This window comes from Carya illinoinensis, chromosome 4, assembly GCF_018687715.1.
Source record: "Carya illinoinensis cultivar Pawnee chromosome 4, C.illinoinensisPawnee_v1, whole genome shotgun sequence".
NCBI lineage: Eukaryota > Viridiplantae > Streptophyta > Magnoliopsida > Fagales > Juglandaceae > Carya > Carya illinoinensis.
This window is the reverse complement of record NC_056755.1, coordinates 4703491-4730389: the sequence shown is the minus strand read 5'-3', so window position 1 is coordinate 4730389 and position 26899 is coordinate 4703491. Positions and strand designations below refer to the sequence as shown.

Genomic DNA, 26899 nt, shown 5'->3' with positions numbered 1-26899 from the left:
CGCCCCTTCTTGCTCCTCAATGACCGATGTGGGCTGCCACTTGCTTGACCGTGATGGTTATGGGTGGTGTTGGCTGAGTTCGTATGGTTGATCAGTGGCTGATGGTGGGCGAGATTCTAGTGACTGGACGTGCATGCATGCATGTGCAGTAGCTGAATCGTCAAAAACGGTTGTGAGTGGGATCAGGTGGTTAAGTGGCTGGCTGACCAAGTCAGGCACACGTGGCTCCTGCTGGTGGGCTGACCAAGTCAGGCACCAGGTGTCTCCTTATGGTGGCTGATCAAGTCAAGCACGTGTCACTCGCCTGGGGGCTGACCAAGTCTCACACAGGTGTCTTCTGATGATGAAGCACACGTGGCTAAGGGTGGTTTAAGTGGGTTGGCCGAGTGGGTGATGGCTGAGCGGTTTAAGGGATGGTTGGTTACTCCCTACAAAGTAGGGGAGCGGTTGTGGCTAGACAGGTGACAAGGGCTGGGCGTGTGGCTTGGCTGGTGGGTGGTAACTGTCAGCTTGTCCTTGACCTTGCTCCAGATTCGACCAGGGTGGCCTGGTCAGACCAGATGCCCTTCAATCCAAAATGTTGAAATACCTCAACAATGCATTAATCAAAGGAAAACAATGAAATCAATAGGTTGCCTTGATTCACGAATTGCACAGGGTGAGCCTTCTCCTTTGGGATTCACGGATTGCACCCAATGGAGCCTAAGTGACAAAGCACCAATGTGTCTATGGGGGCTTACAAGCCAAATTCTTCCAAATGTTCCAAGATAAAACTAAGTGATAGCCTATTGCCTCACTTATACTAGAAAGCAATTAAAACGATTACAAAGGGAAAATGGTTCTGGGCCCACGCCTCCTGGTTAAGGCCTCATGCTGTCAGTGGCCCATGGGTGGCCAGGATGACTCACAGCATAGGCTTCATGCTTGCACGCGTGGGTCTTCAGGTTGGCCTGCCGGCCTAGCCTTGGCTGGTCCATGGTCCTTGCATGTGTGGCCCAGGTTGTATGGGCTGGGCGTCATTGGTGAGTCGCTGGGTTGGACCGTGGTTGGCTTAAGCATGGCAGGCTGTTGCATGGCCCAGGCCAGTGGGGCCTGGGCGTTGGTCTGCATGGCCCAGGCTGTGGTGCCCTGGCGTTGGTCAGCAAGACCCTGGCCAAAGCCAGGGTGTTGATCAGCATGGCCCTGGTCAAGACCAAGGCGTTGAGCAGCAAGGCCCTGGCCAAGGCCAGGGCGTTGATCAGCATGGCCCTGGTCAAGACCAGGGCGTTGAGCGGCATGCCAGCATGCGTGGGCCTGCTGGGCAGCCGCACCGTCAATTCCAAGGTGGGTGTGCAAGCGTGCGCTGCGCGGGTGCCTAGGCCATGCATGGGCCTTGTGCATGCACGCGGTGTGTGCGCATAGCCCATGCATGCCCGCTGCGCATGCGCACTAGGCGTGCGTGCAGTCTAGCCATGCGCTGAGTGTGGTGTGACAACCTCGCTTGCGTGCACGCGCCTACTGTTCGCTGCCTGATAGAGGGTGACCGTGGTCTAGCATTCACCAAGGGCTCGGTTTGTGGGCAATCAAGCGACGCCAACAGTGCTGCTGGCGTGCTGTCCTGGCATGGGCTGGTGCTGGTCAAGGCATGGCCCATGGCCTCTTGCCTTTGGGTTTTGACATTCCCCCTCCCTTTTATCATATCCTTGCCCTCAAGGATCAATTGGGAATACTTCTTCTCCAGCCCATCATAGTCCTCCCAAGTTACCTCGTCCTTTGATAATCCTTCCCACAGGATCAATGCTTGCCACACCCTTGGTCTCCCTCGGCTCCTTCGATGTAGCCTATATCCGAGCACTTCCTTTGGCTTCATAAGGATCCTTCCCTCTTGATCCACTGTGGGTAACTCCTCCCCAATGAGACTCGGATCTCCAACCTTCTTCTTGAGTAAGGACACATGGAATACCGGGTGCAATTATGAAGTTGGTGGAAGCTAAAGCTTGTATGCAACGCTGCCCAGTTTCTCCAACACTCTATAAGGCCCATAGAACTTCTGGTTCAGCTTTGCACTCACAGTTTTCCTCATGGTCTTCTGCCCGAATTGCCTAAGCTTCAAGTAGACATAGTCGCCTACTTTGAAGGACACAGCACGTCGTTCCTGATCATGATACTTCTTCATTCGAGTTTGGGCCTTCTTGATCTGTCTTTTAACTTTGGCCAGTACCTCGTCCCTATCAATTAGCTCCTGCTCTACTTCATTATTACTGGCTGAGCCCTTTTCATAGCTGACCAAGAGTGGTGGTGGTCTGCCATATACGACTTCAAAAGGGCTTTTATCAATAGAAGAGTGATAAGAGGTGTTATACCAAAATTCTGCCCATTGAAGGTAATCTGCCCATCTCCTTTGCTCTTCATGACAGAAGCACCTCAAATATTGTTCCAAAGTCCTATTGACCACCTCAGATTGGCCATCCGTTTGTGGGTGATAGGAGGAACTCGTCTTAAGCTTGCTGCCTTGTAATTCAAATAGCTGCCTCCAAAATGAACTCATAAAGACCCTGTCTCGATCTGATACTATGGTCCTTGGAAACCCATGCAGCTTAGTGATGTTGTTGACAAAGGCTTTAGCCACTGACTTGGCTGTATAAGGGTGATATAGAGGGATAAAGTGGGCATACTTGCTTAGCCGGTCTACTACCACCAGAATCACTTCATGCCCTGCACTAATGGGTAGTCCCTCTATGAAATCCATAGCTAAGTCCTCCCAAATTCTGTTTGGAATTGGCAATGGTTGGAGAAGTCCCGCTTCTGGCCTAGTGTCATACTTGGCCTTTTGACAGATGTCACAACTGGCCACAAGTCTCTTGACATCACCCTTAATTCGTTCCCAATGGAAGAAATGCTTCAATCGGATGTATGTTCTCAACCATCCAGAATGACCACCTTCCTTGCTGTTATGGAAATGATCTATGATCTCCTTCCTGAGATTGGGAATGTTCGGCACATAAATATAGTTCTTGTAGAAGATCAGACCGTCTCTCACTTTGTAGTTTACAACCCCTTGCCCTTGGGCATCCAAGAGTTCAATGATCTCAAGTGCCCTTGCATCCAATCTGGTAGCCTCTCTGATCTTGTCTCATACTCGCCATTCTGCCTCGCTTAGTGCCAAGTTTGATGACTCCTCATCATCTCCCACTACCTCAAGTAGTTGGCTGCCTTCCCTGCGGCTTAAGGCATCAACCACCTTATTTTCCTTGCCCGGTTGATAGACTATGTCATACTCAAAGCCTAGCAACTTGACAAGGAACTTCTGTTGTTTCGGGGTGATAATTTTCTGCTGCAATAGATGCCTTAAGGCCTGCTGGTCTGTGATGATGGTAAACTTGCGCCCCAAGAGGTATGGGCGCCATACCTTGATAGCATGCACCACTGCTAATAGCTCTCGGGCATAGGTACTCCATGCTTTCTTCATAGGCCCGAGTGTCTTGAAAATGAAGGCCAAAAGCCTTCGGTCTTGGACCAACACAGCTCCAATACCTTCGCCGCTTACATCTGTATAAACTTCAAACGGCCTCTCAAAATTGGGAAGTGCCAACACAGGTGTCTTGGTCATGGCTCGCTTCAGTTCTTCAAAGGCTTCCCTAGCCTCAGTTGTCCACTCGAAACTGTCCTTCTTGAGCATTGCTGTGAGTGGCTTGGCTATGAGCCCATAACCTTTGACAAACCTCCTGTAATAACCCGTGAGCTCCAGAAATCCTCTCAAGGCTGAGATGTCCTTGGGTAGAGGCCAATCCACCATGGCCTCTATCTTTCTGTGATCAACTTTGACACCATCTCCTGAGATAAAGTGGCCTAAGTACTCCAACTCCTTCTCCATGAAGGCACACTTGGTGGCTTTGATAAAGAAAGGATGCTCCTCCAGAATTGTTAGCACCTTCTCCAAGTGTTGCTTATGCTCTTCGATGGTCTTAGAATAGACCAAAATGTCATCGAAGAAGACAAGCACAAACTTTCGAAGTAGTGGCTTGAAGATGCTATTCATTGCAGCCTGAAACATTGATGGAGCATTGCACAAATCAAAAGGCATCACCAGGTATTCATAATGGCCTGAGTGAGTCCTAAAGGCTATCTTATAGATGTCTTCCTCGTTCATTCGAATCTGATGGTAGCCGGCCCTTAAATCTAACTTTGAGAACACTGTAGCCCCATGCAGCTCATCTAACATCTCATCGACAGTGGGGATTGGAAATCTGTCCTTGACTGTGGCTTCATTCAAGGCCCTATAGTCCGTACAGAACCTCCATGTGCCATCCTTCTTCCTCACCAACAACACCGGTGAAGAAAAGGGACTGGTACTAGGGCGGATTAGGCCACTCTTTAACATCTCATCCACCTGCCGTTCAATCTCTCCCTTTTGAAAGTGGGCGTATCTATAGGGTGGCACGTTGATCGGCTTGGTTTCATCCACTAGTCGAATTCTGTGATCAAACTCTCTAGGAGTGGAAGTGCAGTGGGCACCTCGAGTACCCCCCCGTGGGCTGCTAAGACAGGCTTGACTTCCTCAGGCAATAGCTCTAAATCATCATGGGTGCCCTCCTGACCCTTGTTCTCGACTTGTCTCATTACATCCTCTTTGGCCACCACGATGGCGAAGCAATGTGCCCCGCCTTTGCAAAGCTTATCAAACATAATGGCTTCGCATGACTTGATCTCCTTACTGGCAATGGCTGTCCACAGTCGCTTCTTGGAGCCAAGTTTAAACTCCATGGTCATGTTGTGATAGTCATGGACGACCCTACCAAGGCTCTTCAGCCAAGCATTCCCCAGGACTAAGTCAAGGCCGACCAAGGGCAGCACATGCAAGTCTGCCATAATACGGACCCCCTGAACATTCATCTTCACTTCACGGATGAGAGCCTCACATTGCAGCTTTTCTCCACTCGCCACCTTTACTTCAAATGGGGGAATAGGGCTCGGCTTAAGTCCAACCTTGCCCACAATGCTGGAATTAATGAAGTTGTGTGTGGAGCCGCTATCCACTAGCAAAGTCACTTCATGCTTGCCTACCCATGCCATCAACCTCATGGACGTGGGTTTAGAAATGCCAGCCATGGCATTCAATGATAGCTCAGCCTCCTCTGGTGTGCCACCAGATTCAGTTTCCTCCTCTTGGCTGGGTTCCTCTTGGCTGCTTTCAGACTCATCATCACTTGACTCGTCCTCAAACATAAACAAGGCCTGAGCTGCCTTGCACTTGTGACCGGGGCCCCATTTGTCTCCACACTTAAAACACAGCCTCTTCTTGATGCGCTCTTGCACCTCTTCACTGGATAGCTTCTTGATCTCCGGTCTCGGTTTGGAGGTGGTGGCTGATGTGTCCCTTCCCTTACAAGAGACCTTGGTTTGCACAGTCTTGAAAAACTTGCTCCCCATGTCTTTGGTTGGGCGCCGCTCACTAGAATGGCTCTCCTCAAGAATTTCAGCCATCTTCATCACCTCGGGTAGCCTTGTGGGCTGTCTAAGTTTGATTTCCTTGGCAAGCCAAGGTCTCAAACCATCAATGAATGTGCCTATCAAGGCTTCCTCTGACCAGCCCCTAACCATGATCTGTAGCTGCCTGAACTCCTCTATATAGTGCTGGACCTTGCCCTCTTGCCTTAGCTTGGCCAGCTGCCCATGGTGATTGACAACTGGTGATGGCCAGAACTGACTGAGGAGCTCCTTCTCAAAGGCTATCCAACCCAGCCTCATATGATCCTTGTCGTACTGGTCCCTTATCCAACGCCATCATTTTCCAGCCTTGCCTTCAAGGTAAAAGCATGCTATGGACATCCTCTCATGGCGTGGGATGTCATATGTCAGAAAGTAGTGATGGACCTTGTCCAACCACTCATAGGGGTCACCACCGCTATATTTTGGGAAGTCGACCTTAGGGCGCCTGGGTCCCCAATCCTGATGCCGGTTTCCTCTTCTATCTTCATAGTCGTCCCTCTCAAATTGTGGCCCATGGTAGCCACGACCATGCTGTCTTCTCCATGGCCCGGGTTGTTCATGTTGGTAAGGCTCCTCATAGCCTTGCTCGTGCTCAAATTCCTGGTGCTCATGGTGAACACTAGGGCTCCTAGCCCGATAGCCAGCCAATGGCTCCTCTCTCTCAAAGGCAGCATTCGGAATCCACCTCTCATGGTAACCTTGACGGTTCTCTACACGGCCACCATGCCTCCAACCTTGCCTTGGCGACGCATGCATGGACTCGGTTACACTGGTTTCCAGTCCATCAGCATAGGCATCGCCCCTATGAGGTGGTGTCTCAGGACGGTTCTCGGCTAGTCTCCTCTCTAGCCGCTCCAATGTGGTGTTCGTCTCTCTCCTTATGTTCTCCATGGCCCTCTGGTTATCCTTGTTAGAGGTCTCCATGGCCACACGCAGCTCGGCTAAGTTGTTGGTGACACCATCAAGAATTGAAGTAATCTTGTTGGTGTGATCCTCTAGAACTTCTAGCCGGTCTCTATTAGAAATGTCCGTGGGCTCCTCTACAGACTGCCTCTCTTGCATGTTGATTCACTCTTGCTACTATATCACGGCTGAGTGGCTTGCAAACTGACCCTCACAGATGGTTTAGGCTTGCAAACTGTTGGTAAAAATGGGTGAAAAACGGGCTGATGGTGGAGGCTCGTGGTTCCAACCGTGGGTCCTTCACATTCGAGGGTGACCGACCCCAACCACAAACTGAGTCCGACCCTAGGTTGCTCACGTTCTAGCGTGGCAACCGCTCCAAACCTATCTACTCCTTCCTCTACCACAACCCCCAAACTCCACAATGCAACAATAACAATAGAAAGAAAAATTGCAACAACGTTGGGATCCTCCGTAGATCCCCTAACCAAACTCACAAAGACAAGTGATGGGTTGCGTACCTCAATAGAGAAGTGAGAACCTCTCTTGAACCTTCAAGCACGTGGCTGCTCTCAATGAAAGCACCAAATTGGTGATAGGGTCCTCGGTCGAGATCCTAGACACCAAGCTGCCGCGCCCCTTATTGCTCCTCAATGATCGATGTGGGCTGCCACTTGCTTGACCGTGATGGTTATGGGTGGTGTTGGCTGAGTTCGTATGGTTGATCAGTGGCTGATGGTGGGCGAGATTCTAGTGACTGGGCGTGCATGCATGCATGTGCAGTAGCTGAATCGTCAAAAACGGTTGTGAGTGGGATCATGTGGTTAAGTGGCTGGCTGACCAAATCAGGCACACGTGGCTCCTGTTGGTGGGCTGACCAAGTCAGGCACCAGGTATCTCCTGATGGTGGTTGACCAAGTCAAGTACTGGTGTCACTCGCCTGGGGGGCTGACCAAGTCTCACACATGTGTCTTCTGATGATGAAGCACACGTGGCTAAGGGTGGTTTAAGTGGGTTGGCCGAGTGGGTGATGGCTGAGCGGTTTAAGGGATGGTTGGTTACTCCCTACAAAGTAGGGGAGCGGTTGTGGCTAGACAGGTGGCAAGGGCTGGGCGTGTAGCTTGGCTGGTGGGTGGTAACTGTCAGCTTGTCCCTGACCTTGCTCCAGATTCGACCAGGGTGGCCTGGTCAGACCAGATGCCCTTCAATGGCAACTCGTGGCTGCCTTAAGCGATGCCCCACTCGAACGGTTCAAAATAATTAGCAAGCAAATGCGAATGTGATGCAATAGACACAATCCAAAATGCTGAAATACCTCAACAATGCATTAATCAAAGGAAAACAATGAAATCAATAGGTTACCCTGATTCACGAATTGCACAGGGTGAGCCTTCTCCTTTGGGATTCACGGATTGCACCTAATGGAGCCTAAGTGACAAAGCACCAATGTGTCTATGGGGGCTTACAAGCCAAATTCGTCCAAATGTTCCAAGATAAAACTAAGTGATAGCCTATTGTCTCACTTATACTAGAAAGCAATTAAAACGATTACAAAGGGAAAATGGTTCTGGGCCCACGCCTCCTAGTTAAGGCCTCATGCTGTCAGTGGCCCATGGGTGGCCAGGATGACTCACAGCATAGGCTTCATGCTTGCACGCGTGGGTCTTCAGGTTGGCCTGCCGGCCTAGCCTTGGCTGGTCCATGGTCCTTGCATGTGTGGCCCAGGTTGTATGGGCTGGGCGCCATTGGCGAGTCGCTGGGTTGGACCGTGGTTGGCTTAAGCATGGCAGGCTGTTGCATGGCCCAGGCCAGTGGGGCCTAGGCGTTGGTCTGCATGGCCCAGGCTGTGGTGCCTGGGCGTTGGTCAGCAAGACCCTGGCCAAAGCCAGAGTGTTGATCAGCATGGCCCTGGTCAAGACCAAGGCGTTGAGTAGTAAGGCCCTGGCCAAGGCCAGGGCGTTGATCAGCATGGCCCTGGTCAAGACCAGGGCGTTGAGCGGCATGCCAGCATGCGTGGGCCTGCTGGGCAGCCGCACCGTCAATTCCAAGGTGGGTGTGCAAGCGTGCGCTGCGCGGGTGCCTAGGCCATGCATGGGCCTTGTGCCTACGCACGGCCCATGCATGCACACGGTGTGTGCGCATAGCCCATGCGTGCCTGCTGCGCACGCGCACTAGGCGTGCGTGCAGTCTAGCCGTGCGCTGAGTGTGGTGTGACAACCTCACTTGCGTGCGCGCGCCGACTATTCGCTGCCTGATGGAGGGTGACTGTGGTCTAGCATTCACCAAGGGCTCGGTCTGTGGGCAATCAAGCGACGCCAACAGTGCTGCTGGCGTGCTGTCCTGGCATGGGCTGGTGCTGGTCAAGGCATGGCCCGTGGCCTCCTGCCTTGGGGTTTTGACAGGCGGCTACCTGGATAGTTGGACTTTTCTTGGAAGCTTTTGAGCATAAAGTGGAGTTGGTAACACACCCCAAAAGCCCTCACATGATAAGGTCCTCATGGAGAGCTGCACGAGGTTCTGTTGATTTTGAAGTTAATGGTATTTTACTTCAAGTAAATTTTTTAATATATTATTTGCAATTTTCAAGATGAGTATTAAATATTATATTCCTTATTATTACTTGATAAAATTCTATATTTATTCACATAGTTTACATATCAATTATATCTATGGTAAATTAAAATTTTCATAATTTACATTTCAATTATATCTGTGGTAAATTTTTACTCAAATAATTTATATACAAGTTCTAATTACTTTTTATACTTTTTATGAATTATTGATGATAAAATTCATATTAAAATAGAAATTGAGCATCCCTGAAGGATAGCTCTAAACCAATAATTTTATTGAGTATTTCATATTAAGATTCATCTTGGAATAAAAATTGAGCATCCCTGAAGGATCGCTCTAAATCAATAATTTTATTGAGTATCTCATAGTTTAAATGAGTGATACGTGTACCAAAACATCATTATGATTAATGCACCCGAAGTTGCATAATTGAAATTGTGTATAGAAAAGCTACTAAAGAATATTTGTTTAAATAAATGCCTCGAATGTGCTCATAAAGTAACAATATAAAGTATAAAAGTTTACAATATATTCTAAATTTATATCTGGTTTTCTAGTAGCTAAGCAAAATAATGAGTTTTTGTTAAGAAATCATTAGTCATGTCCTACTAGTTCCACATCATTCCCTGAAGTGAATGATATTTGATTTATATTATTTTATTCCCTGAATTGAAGAGAATGATACATTTTATTCAAAGAAACTAAGAGATTGGACGTGGTAATTAATATCTTTATAATACTTTTTTAGAAACTCGTATTAGAAAAACTATCAGCTTTCTTTTTGAAATGATATTATACAACTATTGAATAAAATATTATAATGCATCAAAAGTGATATGATTCAAAATATTTGTATGTTTTTCATGATTATCTTGATCATCCGAAATCAATTACGATATGTCAAATAAATTTTCATATGGACGTCCATAAAAAAACCAGAAGATTCTTTTACTATAAAGTCTTCCCATCATGAATGGAAAGAAAAATTTGCTATAAGCAAATAAAATGAAATAATTCGACGTTATCTTGATTATCATAAGTAAACTGGAAGTTCAGATGATAATTAATTTATGGATGAAATAAGATAACAATGTCTCGTATTTTAGCTGCTAAAATCTCAGGGAGGATTGAATTCCCCCAATGACAATTAAGAAATTTAGTAGTCTAATGAACATAAGACATGTCTAAAGGCATGTGAGACCTATTGATACAAAAGATAAAACATTCTGAAAGAGAAAAGCACAAATAAAAGAAATTGGTGCTCCTGAAGAGGCTGTACCCACAAAACAAGCAATAAGATTTATCCAAACTATCTGTACAAAATTCTCTCACAATAAAAGCTCCTGAAGAGTATAATCCTCCTGAAGAGAACCTCATGAAGACGTTTTTCATGAAATGTCTTCCTTTGAAGAGTGACAGGTACTTGAAAATAACGAGATCTCGATACATTTCATGAATATTGGAGAAATTCTGGATAAAAATAAAACTGTTATCGACAACATATTTTCATAAAAGATGGCAATTGACATTACCAAAAGTAATAAAAAAGTGAACCAAGAACCGTCGAAGAATACCTATGTAAAAATATTGGCCAAAATAGAAAGAAACAATTCTTGCAGAATTGATATCACTAGTAAAATGTGATACATATGGACTCGTAGTCCAAACACCTAAAGAGATGATACTTGTTGAATATCAGTGGGTATTTATACAAAGGAAATGAAAATGTGATATATAAATCACGAGTCAGTTTCTCGCAGACAATTCCTGCAGAATTGATATCACTAGTAAAATATGATACATATGGACACGTAGTCCAAACACCTAAAGATGTGATACTTATTGAATATCAGTGGATATTTATATAAAAGATATAAAATGCCTGAAACTTCTAATCTGAAAATGTGATAAATAAATCACGAGTCGGTTTCTCGCAGAAACAATATTAATATACTTTTAAAGTGGTTGAAATTATATTGAGGTTTTTATTAGCTTGAAAATTACTGAGAGTTTGGATATGCATGAGTAACTGCATATTTATATGGATCATTGGATCATGACACATATATGAAAATTCCTGAAGGATATAAAATGTCTGAAACTTCTAATTTGAATACATTCAGAAATATGTATTCTATTAAGTTTCAAAAATTCTTATATGATCTAAAAACAATCCAAACGCACGTGAAACAAGTTATTTTTCATATATTTTCAGTATCTATATTAACTTATTGCAATTTATATAGATGATTTAAATATCATTGAGCTTCCAGAAGAGCTCATGAAAACTGCACATATTTGAAATATAAATCTGAAACCCTTGCGGCTTCAAGTGGGAGATGAATGAAATTATTAGTTCTGAAATACCATCTCTTAAATACAATTAGTATTTCAGATTCATATTACAGTTTTGTAATAAGTGTGCATTATTGAAGGAGAAATAAAATGGAGCACACAGAACATTTACCAGAAGATAGAAACACAAATATAAATAATTTTGAAATATTATTTTATTATCTCGAAACAAAATTACAGAAATTTGAGGCTCTTTGCCTCATTCTTTAAACGCTTTTGCTCTTCAAAAATCTGCATGACATCCCTATCTAAAGGAATTTAAAATCATTGGTTAATTCTTCTTTTCATGCTTTTATCTTCATGTTGGACTCCAGAAGAAGTTGCTGAAGGATAGAAATATTTTCGTTGAGTTTGTCAACCTCACAAGTTTTGGATTATAGTCGTTAAGAAAATGCGACAATGGTTGATGAGTATCAGGTACTGAGATTCACAGGCTCGTAGATAACTTCATTATCTGACTTATTAGTTAGATCATTATTGTATTGCATTATAGCACCTACGGTAGAAGTAGAAACAACTGGTAAACAAAGTGCAGAATACATATATTGGTCATGAGAAGATTGCTGAGCCAATACAGAGTAAGAATGCAGAAAGAGATTGCAGAGTAAGAGTGTAGACTAATTACAGAAAAGTGAAGAAGATGAGATGCGAATGAAGATGAGCTGAATATTTCTTTTATAGAAAAAATTATGACAAAACATCTCTATTGCTTCACAACATCTCTCATGAAGTATCTCTCTACAAGAGACAAGAGATGTATCATCATAGCTCTGCAGCGCCTGACAGTTACAGAAGAGCTGTAAAATCTTGCGGTACTTGTCTGGTCTAAAAAGATAGCCACCGTTTTTGTTAAAAAAGGAGGTTAGCGGCTTAATTTTAATGAATTCTCCACTAACTATATTATTTACAAGAACTCCAGAAGAGCACAACTCCAGAAGAGTAGTGAATTTAATATGATCTTGAATTAATATGGTGAACTTGTTTACCAAAACATTTTCAACTGCATCATTTAAAGAGTTGGTACACAATATTGAGATGCATCAACGCAAAGACCTTTCACTATAAATTCTTAAAGTACTTTTATATGGACAAAGCTCATCCCCTGAGTACTTCAATGGTTGCTCTATCATTTGATGAGAAGAAAAGATCCATTTCGTCATTGTGAAGACAATGAAGAAATTCTTGGTCCTGAAGTACGTTATCTCCAGTTCAATTGAAACCCTGAATATGTGATTATTTTATCAACACGGATCAAGTCTACAATTAGTTGGATATACGGATGCAGATTATCTTTCAGATCCATACAAGAAGATCATTGCAATTCATGAGGAGAAATGTGAAATTAATGTCAAGCAGATACGGTTAAGTAATAATTTGAAAAATTTATTTACTAAAGCATTACCAACTATAATATTTAAGAAGATTATGCAGAATATTGGAATGTGGAGACTTGAAGACCTATTATCATGCATTTTTCAGAGAGAGTAATGTCTTGAAAACTTATACTTATTGTACTCTTTTTCCTTCGCTAAGGTTTTATCCCATTGGATTTTCCTTTGCAAGATTTTAATGAGACAATCCTAAAGCGCTTGACGGTACACATGAATATTGTACTATTATTCTTTCGCCATTGGTTTTTTCCCACATGATTTTTCTTTGGCAAGGTTTTAACGAGACATATCTTTAAATATGGTCATCCAAAGGAGGAGTGTTATAAACCAATTTGTATTGTATGACCACATTTAGCCGTCATAATTGACCAGGTTTTAGCCGTCAATTAAGACTTTTGTACCCCTATATATATGAGTATATTTCTAGGTTCATTATATGGAATAACAAATATCTCTCTCTCTATCATTCTCTCTCTTTGTCTCGGAGAATCTCTCTCTTTTCAATTAGTTCACAACATAACTGTATCTATTAAAGAAGTGTGAATGAGAAGTAAACAGTAGATTTTGTCCATTTTTGTTTTATTCGGCTTCTTTCCATTTTATTCTCTTTTATTGTCCAATTTTTCTTTTCTTACCCCCTGCTTTTAACCTTTTTTTTTTTTTTTTTATCCCTTTGACATATTCAGCAAAGAAGTTATACCCATAGAGATGAAATGAATACAGATAGATTCCAAACCGGAAAAAAAAAAAAGAAGGATCTAAAGAAAATAACAAAATTTCCTAAGACCATTGGAAAAGATTACAGTTAGATTTGTACAAAAAGAAACAAAATTTGTTTAGATTTGTAAGGATTGAAAGATGATTTCATACCCATATGTTCAGATCGAAAGAAAATCCCTTCAAATTTGTTTAAGTTTACTACATAAATCATACCCATTTACACTCAACCAACTTCATCAAAGAACAAAATTTCCTTCGACCATTAGACCATTTCTTGAATGTCTTGAACTTAGCAAAGAACTCATACCCACATAGATGAAACAAAATGAATACAGATTGATTCAAAATTGCAAAGAAAAAAAAAGATGAAAAGAAAAGAAAAGAAAAGAAAAGAAAAGAAAAGAAAGAAGAAGAAGATCTAATGAAAAGAACAAAATTTTCCCAGACCATTATAAAATTTTATAGTCAGATTTGTAGACCAAAAAAAAAAAAACAAAAAACAAAAAACAAAAAAAAAATGTTCAAATTTGTAAGTATTAAAGAGGATTTCATACTCATATGTTCATATCGAAAGAAAATCCCTTCAAATTTGTTTAAGTTTACTACATAAATGATATATTTATGCTCAATGAAATAAAATCTAAAAAGAAGATGCAATACGTGTATATCTAAAGAAAATAGTAAAATCTCCTCATACCATTAGAAAAATTTCTACTCGAATTTGTAGAAAAATACACCAAATTCGATAAAATTTGTGACGATTCAGAAAGCATTTCATACCCATATGAGGGCAAGCAAAAAAATTTCTTCACATTTGTAACAATTCACAAACAAAATTTATAAGAAACAAACAGAGAGAGAGAGAGAGAGAGAGAGAGAGAGAGAGAGAGAGAGAGAGAGAGAGAGAGAGAGAGAGAGAGAGAGAGAGAGAGAGAGAGAGAGAGAGAGAACTAGATGAGAGAGATGGAAAGGTTGGGGTTGTTCTTTGTAGATGATGGTCGGAGAGATCACAGCTTCATCCAGTGATAGAGAGAGAGGAAGAGAAGTGGCCACAATTTCATTGACTGACTGAGAAAGAAATGGATATGATGGTAGTTGTTCTTTGTTTTTGTTAGAGGTTCCAATGGAGAGATCGTGTGCAAGGCATAAGGAAAGCTGAGATCTTGGCTCTGACGTAAGAGAAGACGAAAAGGGAGAGTGGCTAGGTTAAATGGTAGTTTGCGAGAATTGGGAGTTATTTTGTGGGTATGAAACAGTGCAGTTTGAAAAAGAGGGGATACAGTGTCGTTTTAAGTCTATTAGGCAAGGGTTGTGATGTAAAGGGTGTAGTTTTAGTTTTTTTACTTTCCATTAAAATGATGTGTTTAACACTTGGAAAGGGTTATGTGACGCTCAAATGGAAGGCCCAATTTACATGACTTATACTCTAAAAGAACTAATCAATGATACAATTGGAGTCTCATTAGAATCTTATAAAGAGTAAGAATTTTTCATTCCTAATCAATGTGGGATCCCATATACCATCTATATTTATTCTTATTATATTGGGTATCACAATCTCTCCTCTTAAATTTTTGACGTACTCGTCGAGCCTGTCCTTTGTAGATGGCACGGCTCAAGTCCCATATTTTTAGTTGGGATAGGTTTTGATACTATTTGTAACATCCTAATAGAAGGCTAAATCCGCATGGCCTATACTTAACAAAGATTAGTAAATGATACAATTGAAACCTCATTAGAACTTTATAAAGAGTAAGAATTTTTCATTTTCAAGTAATGTGGGATTTCATATATTATTTACCCTTATCCTTATCATATGAGATATCATAGGTTGGGCTTTGCAAAAATTTGGAAAGTATTTAGGCTTCCACTGTTAAAATTTGGACTTCCCATGTGAAAAAAAACACTACTTTAAAAATTGGCTAATGTAAAAAAATTACCATAAAAAATACTTGGTCTTCATAAAATCTTTATGAAAAATATTATTGTTATTTTCTTCTTTTATATTATCTGATTATTGAATTTATTTATTACATTTTAGTATTGAATATTATATTACTTTTGACTATTTCACATGTGATTAATTACAAATTTGTAAATCAAAAGTGCTTCAGTTTTATTTATGTGACTAATAGATTGTATAACTGTTATTTTTCTTGGACATACAGGTGAGGTCAATTGTATATTTTTAAATCTATTTAAAAAATTTGATACATTACGTTTTTATATGTTTTAATTATTACAGGAGCATCTATCATATTTATAAAATATTTCAAATAAAGTTTCAGAGAAATATTGGATTATTTATGTAGGTGTAGAAATAAATTAACTTGAAAAATTATGTTAAAACAAGGTGAACATTCTTTCCATCAATCCTGTAACTAAAGCACATCTTAAATATTCCAAATCTATTGTTATGAAAGTTTCAATATTGTAATTATATGTTTGAATAAAATACTGGCTTATAAATAAAATCGATGTTTGTTTCCCACCTTTTATTATATTTGGTTTAACTTTTATAAATTTATACCTTATTTTAAAGAAAAAATATAATTACAAGTATAAGTGTACACTAATGTGATATGATTGGTCAAAAAATAGATTTTATTAAAAATAATATTAATTTAAATTTTATATATAAATAAATTAATATTGGTACACAGATTAGTACGCGACTATACTTATATATAACAAAACTCTATTTTAAATCTATTTATTTATTTTTATTTACTTTCTCATTTATGATTTACTATTATTATTTTTTCCAACTGGGGACACGTTGCACTTGTGCCCTTCCTAGTATATATATTTGATCAAAACCAACCCCCGCCCCCCCCCCCCCCCCCCCCCCCCCCCCCCCCCCCCCCCAAGTCCTCTCTCTCTCTCTCTGTCTCTTAGTTCGAGAAGCGAGAACAAGAGCGTCATGGTGAAATTATCTTTTCGTATTCATCATTCTCTGAGGGATTGAATCGCATACGCCAGCTGGGTCATGCTTGACAAGGTCAGTGAGTGTCTCAAACAGCTTCTCTCGCTTAAAGAGTCTCTGTTTTATCCTTTTGTTTTTCTCTTTATTTTTCAGGGTGCAGTTATGCTTGAACTATTGAAGGACTCAGTTTCTGTAACCATTCTGTCGAGTGGGTTTTCTTGCCAACATCACCCACATGACCGGACTGTCTACTTACGTAGAATTAGCTGTCGGCAATTTCGTTGTGGCGTGTATAATAATTCTGTGATAAAGTCGAATAGGTGGTGTGCGATAATGCCTGACCTTCGCATAATCTCCATGCGGCAACCAGGGACGCGACAAAATTGTTTATTACGACCCGTTTGGAATGACAAATCTCGCATCGATATGAACATGGTTGCGACTGTTGATGCTGGTTCGGTTTGTGAAGAGGGGGAAGGAAAGGAACTGACTGGAGGAGGAGATGAAGGGTTTGAAGCATCTATTTTTGAGCAGACTTTGCCTCCTTGGGGAGATGTAGCGATTCAGAAGGATCGAGATATTGAACCTAGATGTGTTGGCTTGCCTGAGTCAAATTCTACTGCGACGACTACTTTGAACGAAACGAGAGTACATTTCTTGGAGGAAACTGATGAAGAGCAGTTATCAAAGCGAGTTTTAGTGCTTAGCAGAACCAATAAAGTTCGAAGTGCATTTGAATTGTTCAGGTCGATGGAATTGTTAGGTCTTTCTCCTAATTTACATGCATGTAATTCTCTTTTATCTTGCCTTTTGAGGAATGGGCTGCTTGAAGATGGGTTGAGACTCTTTGAGTTTATGAAGACAAAGCAGATAACTACGAGGCACACTTACAGTATAGTACTGAAAGCTGTTGCCAATTCTCGGGGTTGCGATGCAGCCCTTGAAATGTTTATGGAATTGCGAGGGGAATGTGAAGTGAGGAAGGATTTTGATGCAATCGTCTATAACACCATGATAACTGTCTGTTGTAAAATTAACAATTGGGTTGAAGCTGAGAGGATATGGAATTGTATGAAGGCAAATGACTGTTGTGCGACTAGAGTTACTTACTGCCTCTTAGTCAGCAATTTTGTTCGCAGCGGCCAAACCGAACTGGCTATCGATGCTTATAGCGAGATGGTTCGAAATGGATTCAAGCCAGGGAATGATACAATGCAAGCTATAATTAGTGTGTGCACGAAGGAGGGAAACTGGAGTTTGGCACTTAGCGTCTTTCAAGATATTTTGAAGGGTGGGCTTAAGCCAAACCCGATTGTATGCAATGCATTGATTAACTGCCTTGGGAAAGCCGGGGAGCTCAAACTAGCATTTAAGGTTTATGACATCATGAAGTCATTGGGCCATTCACCAGATTCATACACATGGAAAGCTATACTTGGTGCTCTTTATAAGGAAGAGCGACACAATGATGTTCTTTGGCTCTTTGAAATCATTAAGAGAGATCAGGGCTCTCTGTTGAGTTTGCATTTGTTCAACACTGCTTTAATGTCTTGTTCGAAGCTCGGGTCATGGGATAGAGCTCTTCAGCTTTTGTGGCAAATGGAAGCCTCCGGACTCTTAGTTCCAACTGAATCATATAATTTGGTCATTAGTGCTTGTGAGATTGCAAGGAAGCCGAAAGTTGCATTGCAAGTGTACCAGCACATGGTTCACCAAAAGCGCTATCCCGACACATTTACTCATCTGTCGCTATTAAGAGGTTGCATTTGGGGATCTTTATGGGATGAAGTTGAGGAAATCCTAAATGTAAGTTTCATTTTTTGACATGCTCATTCATCTGAAGATCTCAACATGTCAACATTAATGATCGTTCGGTTGATGTGCTGCCTTTCGAAACATTCAATTCATTGCATGTTAGTGTTAAGATCCTTTGATTGTATGCCTAATATTCTCAAGGGCTGCTGCATTTACCTTACGCCAACCCTTGAATCTGCACCAGCCAATTTCACAAGTCTTTTTTTATTTCTTTGTAGCGGGCTACCCCAAATGTCTCTCTTTACAATGCTGTCATTCAAGGAATGTGCTTAAGAGGCAAGACTGAATCTGCAAAGAAGCTCTACATGAAAATGCGAGAGAACGGTCTTCAACCCGATGGAAAAACACGTGCTCTGATGCTTCAAAACTTGCCAAGTGATTCAGCTTCACGAAGAAACAGGAGGTTATTTCGTTACGGTGAACACGGACAGAAGATTAAAAGGAGAAAAGGAAAGAGATAATCAGTAATTAAGCTCGTCCGGATCGATTAGCTGAATCATGAATCAGTTGAAGGTATGTACGCCAAAGAAAGCCTATGTTGTACGGAGCAAAGTCATGTACACAACTGTTACCTGTTCTGTCGATGCTCTGTTTCTTCGGACATGGGTTTTCAGTGCATAGAAGGAACGTGTTGCAAGTATCCCATAATGATGTAATACAGAAGATTATTATATCCTTATTCTTTAAAGGGTTTTCATAAGATACTTATAAAAAAAAAAAAAGGGTTTTCCTAAGACAATTCGTCAACTTAGATTGCGCAGTTCAGTTCAAGTATTCGAATTTGATATACATAATGATATTTCACAAAATTCAAAAACAGTCATCACAAGTTTCAGATAACAGATATGAAGCAGAAAATGAGACAGCAAACATGATTAATTATGTTACGAGGTGAGAGGGTGTTGCCAGATGGATTGCACTTTGGATTCGAGCAAATACTCATACTGATCAAGCATCCTGACGACAGTTTCAAACTCTGTCACTTGCCGCACTATGGCATAGATCTGCAGGACGTACTCGTCGAATCAAATGCTCTCGGACTTTAACTGCTCCACAAATACTCTCAACCCAGACTCCACAGCCTCTGTACTTAACTCTCATATCCTTCTCCGACAGTTCCTCGTAACTTAAGGTGAGATTTTAAGGTGAGATTTGGACAGTAATATGAGATAAGATGAGATGATTTTAGATAAAAATTGAAAGTTTAAAATAAAATATTGTTAGAATATTCTTTTTTAATATTATTATTGTTTTGGGATTTGAAAAAATTGAATTGTTTATTATATTTTGTGTAAGAATTTGAGAAGATTGTAATGATGAGATGAGTTAAACCTATATTTTTATCCAAACCTAGCCTTATTCGTCCCTAAGAAAAAAAAAAAAATTAAGCTATCAGTGATTAATTTGAGCTCTAGAAAATGAGAAATGGGAGGGGATGGATGATGACAAAGAGAATAATACAATGGCAAAAGAGAAATTCTTAATATAGTCGCTAGCTAGAGGTATGCACGTGCACCTCTTACATGGCCAAAACGACTTGTTTTATTAATACCCAAAAAGGGTTTTGTTTCAAAGTGAAGCACGACTGACTTGAAGCATTGGACACGATGGAGAAATAAGTTGGGGAAGAGAAGGTGGGCGACGACGAACCCTAGTAGAGCTACCAACCACGACAACGGTGTCCCCTTTGAGTTGTCTGCGACTCCATTTTAATGGAGTTTGGTAGAGCTCTCATTCAAATTACTTTCTCCATCGCAGGTACCTTAATGATTTCTCCATCGCAATAAATCCATTACTTGCATTGACAACAAATCTTGCCTTGATGTATCTCAAGAATGCTATAAATGACTGTACATTGTTAGGTGAAAAAATGATACGTCATTACTCGGATGGGTATTTCTTTGAATACATAAGAGAGTTTGAAGTTCAAGTCTTGGATATTTCTTTGCTAAAAATCATGTCCAACTGGGTGCAATACAAACGTTCTTCCTAGCCTTTTTTAATTTTTTTTTTCCTTGAAACAAAATAGTCCAGCCTGGATGGGAATTCTGCAGCATTTGTATCGTTACCTCTGTTTTATAAGCAATCATTGGGTGCAAACGACTTCAGCTCAATCTTTATGTCCACAAAAGAATAGTCATTCTGATTAGACATACTAGACCAGTGGTGATGTGTTGAGCTCTTGTTTGGACCTTGATATTAATTCTGCAAGGGATGAGAGTGGAACACATACATCCTGCAAAAATGAAAAACTATACATTTTAAATTGGCACCCCCCAAAAAAAAGGTGGTTCTTAAGATAATTTGATATAAATAAAACGAAGTTTAGTTAAAAGGGCCACTGGCATCCTGCACATAATAAATATTTTGCTTCATATCATTGATGCTTGTAGGCAATAAAACAGCTGATTAAGATGCAAAAAGGATGAACCTTGTGACTTCGTATGACCACACCCTCATCACTGAGTTTACCAAAATTCTTGAATTCCTCCTCCACTTCAAAAATAGATACAGAAGGTGGCAAGTTTCTCGCATAAACAGACTTGATTTCATCTACAAATATCCACACATAAAATCATAAATCTCCAAAAAATATTTTTCTTGGCATAAATGCTGCAAAATATCACTGAAGGCAATGACAAACAGACGAGGTCCTATCCAATTTCGCAAGAAAGGAACTTCGAATAATGATAAGAAAATCTTGGTGAGCAAGAGCTAACCACAACGCCGGTGGTGATAGGAGCTGATCACGATGCCGATGGTGGAAGAGCGACGTCAGATTTCGAACGGCACAGTAAAGAAGAGCTGAGTAGTGGCAAAACAAATAAAAAATGGGCTGGTGCGCGCCGTATACGATTTTTGAGTATTAGAGAAGCATGACATTTTGATCATTTGACATAATCTGATTTGGACAAAATGACAAACCATAGAGTGCACGGGAAGCCCCACTAAGGACTGTACCTAGCAGCTCCCATGGCAAAAAAATGGGGATGAGAGGGAGAGAATTGGTCAAAGAGGTAGTTGAGGTACTTGGCAAGCTCGTCCTCCGCTGCCATGGGTTTGCTTTGAACCGGTTTTGGCCCAAGACAAAGTATGTAATAATAGGTAAGGAAAAATTTAGTTGTATACATAATTGTGTATTAATTTATTATGATTAGTTAAAAAGTAAATTTTATTGAAAATAATGTTAATTTAAATTTTAAATATGAATGAATCAGTATTGGTACGCAGATTAGTACGCGACTTTACTTGTATGTAGTAAAACTCAATAGGCAAATACTGTATCCACTGAGGTTATCTGATAAAAGCTACCCATTTTTTGTTGTTTTCTTTTTCTTATTATTGGTTAAAGAAATATTTTTTAATAAATTTATATTTTTTTAAAAAATATTTAAAAATAATAATTTATACACCACTCTTGGTAGCTGTAGCAATCTCCAACAACAATTTACGAGAACGATAGTGATCGATGCCATTCAATTATTTTTTGGCGATTCTGTTTGTTTATTTCCTACATTAGATGGAATGGAATCAAGCATTTCTCTATTTAAATCGGTGCAATGTCTATTTTATTATTTTTCAATAAAATACCAAAAAATAAAAAATAAAAAATGAGGCAATTAGGTGGTTCTTTTGCAAGTGAAACCTCCTATCACACAGAAGGTTTGAAACACATACTAGGAGAAAGAAAAGAAAGAAAGAGATACAAATGACATATCCATAACGCACGTTTGCATTTCTACAACTTGATCATGACCTACAACATCCAATATCGAGCAGAACGCAAGCCAACAATGCCCACAAATCTCAAATCGGCATGCATCTCCATACACTTATTTGGCATAGTTCCTTAGTCCAATGAACAGTAGGCTGATTTACTATAACCATAATTTAACTCTGGTTTTTCTGATTGGCCTCCAAATAAACCTGCCACAAGGTTCCTTCTTTCAAGCATGACATGAGCGACATGGGTGATCATTCACGGGGAGATGGGCTCTTCTTAATCAAGGCGTAAGCATCACTATATATGGCCACCAGATTGGAGAAGACTGCAAGGACTATCATAAAAACAGCCACGATCTTGTTCTTCTTTGTTGCTAAGCTGTAATTATCCCTGAATCACCAAGGGAAAAACAAACTTATGATAACCCATAAAAATGGAAAATAAATAAATAAAAACTGATTTTTTAAGATCCAGCTCAAGAAATTTGTAGAGCACCGATAAAAAATAATTTAACTCATTCCCTTGGATAGGGATACTAATGGAAAGGGCATAGCTGGAAGATGGCATCTGTAATAATGTTTGTATAATAGTAGTAATAACCATATAGAATTTAATATATGAATGATATACAAAGCATATTTATCCCTGTCAAAGCACCTGCCGATCACAGTGTTTTCATCATCAAGTTCATTAAGTGGTTAACTCGGTTCACTTGACAGGAAATCTCAATCCCATATGTAAATCCCGCAATTTAAAAATGTCTTAATGTTGATATTTCCTTTTTTAAGGAATGAGATCACACAAATTAATCAACCATGCAAACCTTGACAAAATCATTGCCCTTTCTACAAATTCATTCTTTTTATCCCCCCTAATTCTTATGGGGTGAGGAAATGCCATTAGAGCCAAAGCTCGTTGAGTTTAATATTTAAATGAAAAGGAGGAAAAATGAAAATCAATCCTTCAACAAAGTCCAGGGACATGTTGGAAAACTCACCTAAGAGTAATGGCAGCAGGAAAAATGAACCCGAGACAGACTGCAGCAGTCGCTCCAGTGAATTGAAAAGCATCCCAAATGCTGGGTATAAAATTTGCACCTATGAAGATAAGAGCAATAAGCCCAATTGAGATCAATGCAAACCTACAATTGTCGAGAACCAATAGCCTTGATGAGGGAAAGATGAGGCCATCCAAGTTGAGCCGCAATGGAAAGAAGACAACGGGAAATACAAGCATAAGGTGAGCAGCATAGCTGACACGAACAGCATCATTAAGCAAGGAACCGTAAGGAATCCCAAGGTTGGTGTCAAAGTTGGCAAGCACGTCATCTAAAGTTGCATCACCAAACAGAAGGAACCCGAACAAGCTCGTCATTATGTACACAGATGAGCACAGGGCAAGTGAAGTTCGCACAACCCCTTTTATCTGCGTAGAGTCTTCAAGTTCATTGTCTATGCTGTGAACTGCAAATGAAGTGTCCAGGAAATAAGTTATTGTTATATATACGCTTCCAATTTGAGAGGAGAAAAAACATGAAAATAATGAAATCTTCCATATCAATCAAATGTCTCGAGCTTATTCCAATCCTAGAAACCATACCTCCTAGTTAATAGGTAAGGTCTTCTGTGCAACCAGAGCTAAGATTCACATACCAAAAATCACATTAAGTTGGGGCAATCATATGAAATTGTAAGGAAATGCTGGTAAACAAGCAAAGAAGTTGGATGCAGGAACACTTCTTTTCTTCTCTCTTTGTTGACACAAAATAAACTGATTGTGCTTATTATTCACAAGCTCAAAAAACCGAAGAAAAAAATTCTAAGAATGGCAGGGTCCTAGTTTCATAGAAGCAAAAAAGAAAAATGTTGCACACAACCAGAAGCAATGCCTAAACTATGCATAATTTACTATTAGATTAACTGAGTTCAACCAGAATTTGACCACAGCTGGCTGACAAAGTCTTCGTGGTCCCTTTTTTGGTTGGGGGTGGGGAAGGATGGAGAATCAAGCGATCCTTTTTTTCTTCCTTTCCTTTCCATTTCTTTTCTTACGTTTTTGTGGATGCTTTTTTTTCTTTTTCTTTTTTTGTTGGTGGGGAGGGGTCTATATCATCTCAACATTCATCACGCTAAGAAACCCCATTGATCCCATTCCAATAGAAACACCAGGATGCAGGAAAGTAAGATCTGCGAAATTTGGGTAAGCATCTTGCATACCATTATAGTGGCAGATATAAGCAGTGACGAGAACAGGGACTACAGTGAAGATGTTGAAGAATGACGGAAGATCACTGACATCAGGTAGCAATCTAGGCATCGTAATGCCTCCACTTATCAACTTCATGATAAAAATTCCAACAGTAATAACAAGAAACACTACAGCCAGGGCAACTGATAAAGCAGATGTGTACCTCAATGAATCTGCCACCATAAAAAGAAGCCATAAAAGATCTCCACAACAATGCACATCAAACATGATAAAGCCAAAGAATACGAAATGCATTAGAAGTCCTACTACCAATATCATATGCTACACAAAAGATTTTTAAACATAACATTTAGATAACCAAATGTGAAGAGAAGATGCAAAAGTTCAAAGTAAGAGAATGCCCAAAGACAACTTAAATTTCTAGCACATATATTCAAAATCACCCAGCCACAGTACTGTGCACTTCGAAAATCAATAAACCAATTATCTGAGTTATGTTCATCCAGAAGCGGATATCAATTACAAATGAGAAAGCAGCTTTTGATCTCTATGGGCTCGTCTAGGTGAGACTTGGACAAGTGGTAGATCTACTAGCGTGCTAGAAAGGTCAATTTGTGAGTGATCATGACAAGTTATAATGATTCCGAAATGCCTAATGCGGTTCCTTGGCGAGAAAGAAATATAAGAGTTTCGAAAACAACACAATGACAATGGAAGATATCAAAGCTTTCTTACTTAAAATTCTGTCCTTGTGGCTGGCTGCCCATTTATGTTTGTCTAGTTTTAGCTTTCAAGATTTTCTCCAATCTTTTTACTTTCTCTAGTTAGAAACTTAGATGTATCTTTATTTTTTTAAAAGATTAGAAAGGCTAGGACTATCGTGGGCCAACATCCAAATAAAATTAGATTCTAGCATTATATATCTAATGTATACTCCCTATTTATTTAGATGGTGACTTTTTAATTTTAATGAAACTCATCTTACTGATCAAAAAATGAGAACAAAGTCAGGCTGCAATTCTATATCTCTATGAATATAAACTACTGCTATAATCTGCACTTAGTAATGAATTAGTGTTAGTTATCAAAATTATAAGCTACTAGTATAGTTCAAGCACAATAGTTTCAACAAAACCTCAGATATTGCTAGATCGGAACGTGTTCAATTTGAGGTGGAAAATTAAGAACCATATCAATGTCATTGTACATGTCTACATGAAGGATAAAACTAACCAATTCGCTTAAAGCATGCCAATGGAGAAAATATACAAAGCGTGGTGACGAAGAGAATAAAGGTACGCCCATTCCACCAGTGGTCTCCAAACCACCCTTCAAGGACACCTGCATGGTGAACTCCACTTGAAGTTGTTCCAGAAAGCACATCGCCTTCAAGAAAAGGATACAAAATTCATCAGCCAAAACTGTAGCTTTCCACATGTATACGATGATATATTTTGTAGGCCAACTTTGTCTAGCGAAACGTTCCATGAATCAGATATCAAATTCACAAGCGAATATTTGAATACGGATTCCATATACTCAGTAATGAAAAGAAGAAGAAGTCATACCGATAATAATCATGTACACAATGAGTACGCCAATGTTGTTTATTACAACACATATCTGCAAGAATGTTCTCCCATATTTTCCAAAGGCATACCCCATAAGACTTCCATAAGAAGCCAACTTTCCTGCCCGGCTAAACTTAAGCAACATCTCGATTGAAGCATCGGTCAAAACAGCCATAAAGATTATCATGGCAATCCCAAGACCAAGTCCCAACACTTTCATCGTCGCCGGCAACGCCATGATCCCGGCACCGATAATTGTGGTAGATAGATTGAACACTGCGCCAGTAAAGGAAGCACCAGGAAACTCATCGAACCGAACATCTTCCTCTTGCCTCCTAGGCAATAAGGGGGCTTTCTCATCAAAAATTGCTTTGGCCTTTCGTGACTCCCTCTCCTCCTTAGGTGCAACATTTCCAATCGTCATCTTTTGGTATCCTAAATTTCTCCAAACGAAGATTCTAAGCTTAAGAAATGTACAAAAGGAGCTCAATAACTGTATACGTAAGAACCCAAAGTAGTTTCCAAATTCTACAATTCTTAAGAGGTTGAAGTCAAATTTAAGTTAGTACTCCTAACCAAGCAGATATTGAACCCAATACCCAAATAGCTAATTTGGGAAAACCCACTTCCTGCAAATTTCCTAAGGATGCGGTTTCTTCGCCAAATAGTCTCAAAATCACAAGGCAGAAACTAAGAAAACTGAAATAAATTTCAAAACTCAGAGAAGTAAGTATCGAAATTAAACTTCAAACAAACAGCGAAACTCCACAAACCCAATTCTCTCTTCGTAGTCTCGTAGATCAGCACCAAATTCAATCAAGTGAGGGAGATTTTTGGCATAATCTGAAAGAGATACAACGAGCTTTCCAAAACCCAAAAAGAGGTGAGTAAGCTTCAAAAACAGGAAGTTTGAGAAGAAGAGTACATTGAAATCTTGCTGTTTTGATCTTGATGCTTGGTTGAAATATCTCCGGGACAACGAGTTGAGTGAAATATTGTAAATGCAAATTATGATGAAGAGACACGGAAATTTTAGAGTACGGTGAAATTATTCAAATTTGTACAATGGTTCTTAGGTTTATCACAGAGAAAGAGCGCCGTTGACGTCAACGTCAAAAGAATCAGGTACGTCTGCGATTGGAAAGTTAAAACCACAGGAAACTTCACAAGAATTGGTGAAAAAGTTCCGATTTTTCGGACAGCAGATAAATGGAATGAAAGAGGGAAGGTCCAGCTGAGATGT

The 26899-nt window shown here is 40.2% G+C and overlaps 2 protein-coding genes and 1 long non-coding RNA gene across 12 annotated transcripts; 1 reads left to right on the top strand and 2 right to left on the bottom strand.

Moving 5' to 3' along the window:
- Positions 1–16277: 16277 nt before the first annotated feature.
- On the top strand, positions 16278–20083 carry LOC122307004 (pentatricopeptide repeat-containing protein At3g29290). 4 transcript variants are annotated; one of them, XM_043119598.1, is made up of 3 exons: positions 16278–16413; positions 16492–18144; positions 18372–18892. In XM_043119598.1, exons 1-3 carry the CDS (start codon positions 16402–16404, stop codon positions 18612–18614), a joined length of 1908 nt encoding a protein of 635 aa, XP_042975532.1. In that variant the 5' UTR covers positions 16278–16401; the 3' UTR covers positions 18615–18892. The 4 variants fall into 4 exon arrangements, 2 of the variants coding, with proteins under 2 accessions (XP_042975532.1, XP_042975531.1); XR_006241605.1 differs by adding an exon at positions 18997–20083 and having other exon boundaries at positions 16284–18144; positions 18372–18666; XR_006241606.1 differs by adding an exon at positions 18990–20083 and having other exon boundaries at positions 16284–18144; positions 18372–18666.
- Positions 20084–20214: 131 nt separating this feature from the next.
- Positions 20215–21109, bottom strand: LOC122307007. Its single transcript, XR_006241607.1, has 3 exons — positions 20874–21109; positions 20585–20706; positions 20215–20389 (listed from the first exon to the last, which is right to left on the bottom strand). It is a non-coding gene; the product is annotated as an uncharacterized LOC122307007 (long non-coding RNA).
- Positions 21110–21778: 669 nt separating this feature from the next.
- LOC122307006 (amino acid transporter AVT6A-like) lies at positions 21779–26899 on the bottom strand. Of its 7 annotated transcripts, XM_043119604.1 has the most exons (7): positions 26582–26896; positions 26430–26499; positions 25654–26091; positions 25319–25471; positions 24094–24297; positions 22875–23340; positions 21779–22267 (listed from the first exon to the last, which is right to left on the bottom strand). In XM_043119604.1, the coding sequence occupies exons 3-7, from the start codon at positions 26078–26080 to the stop codon at positions 22129–22131; spliced, it is 1389 nt and encodes a 462-aa protein (XP_042975538.1). In that variant the 5' UTR covers positions 26081–26091; positions 26430–26499; positions 26582–26896; the 3' UTR covers positions 21779–22128. The 7 variants fall into 7 exon arrangements, with proteins under 7 accessions (XP_042975538.1, XP_042975539.1, XP_042975534.1 ...); XM_043119605.1 differs by having other exon boundaries at positions 24094–24185; positions 24288–24297; positions 25654–26899; XM_043119600.1 differs by having other exon boundaries at positions 26430–26896.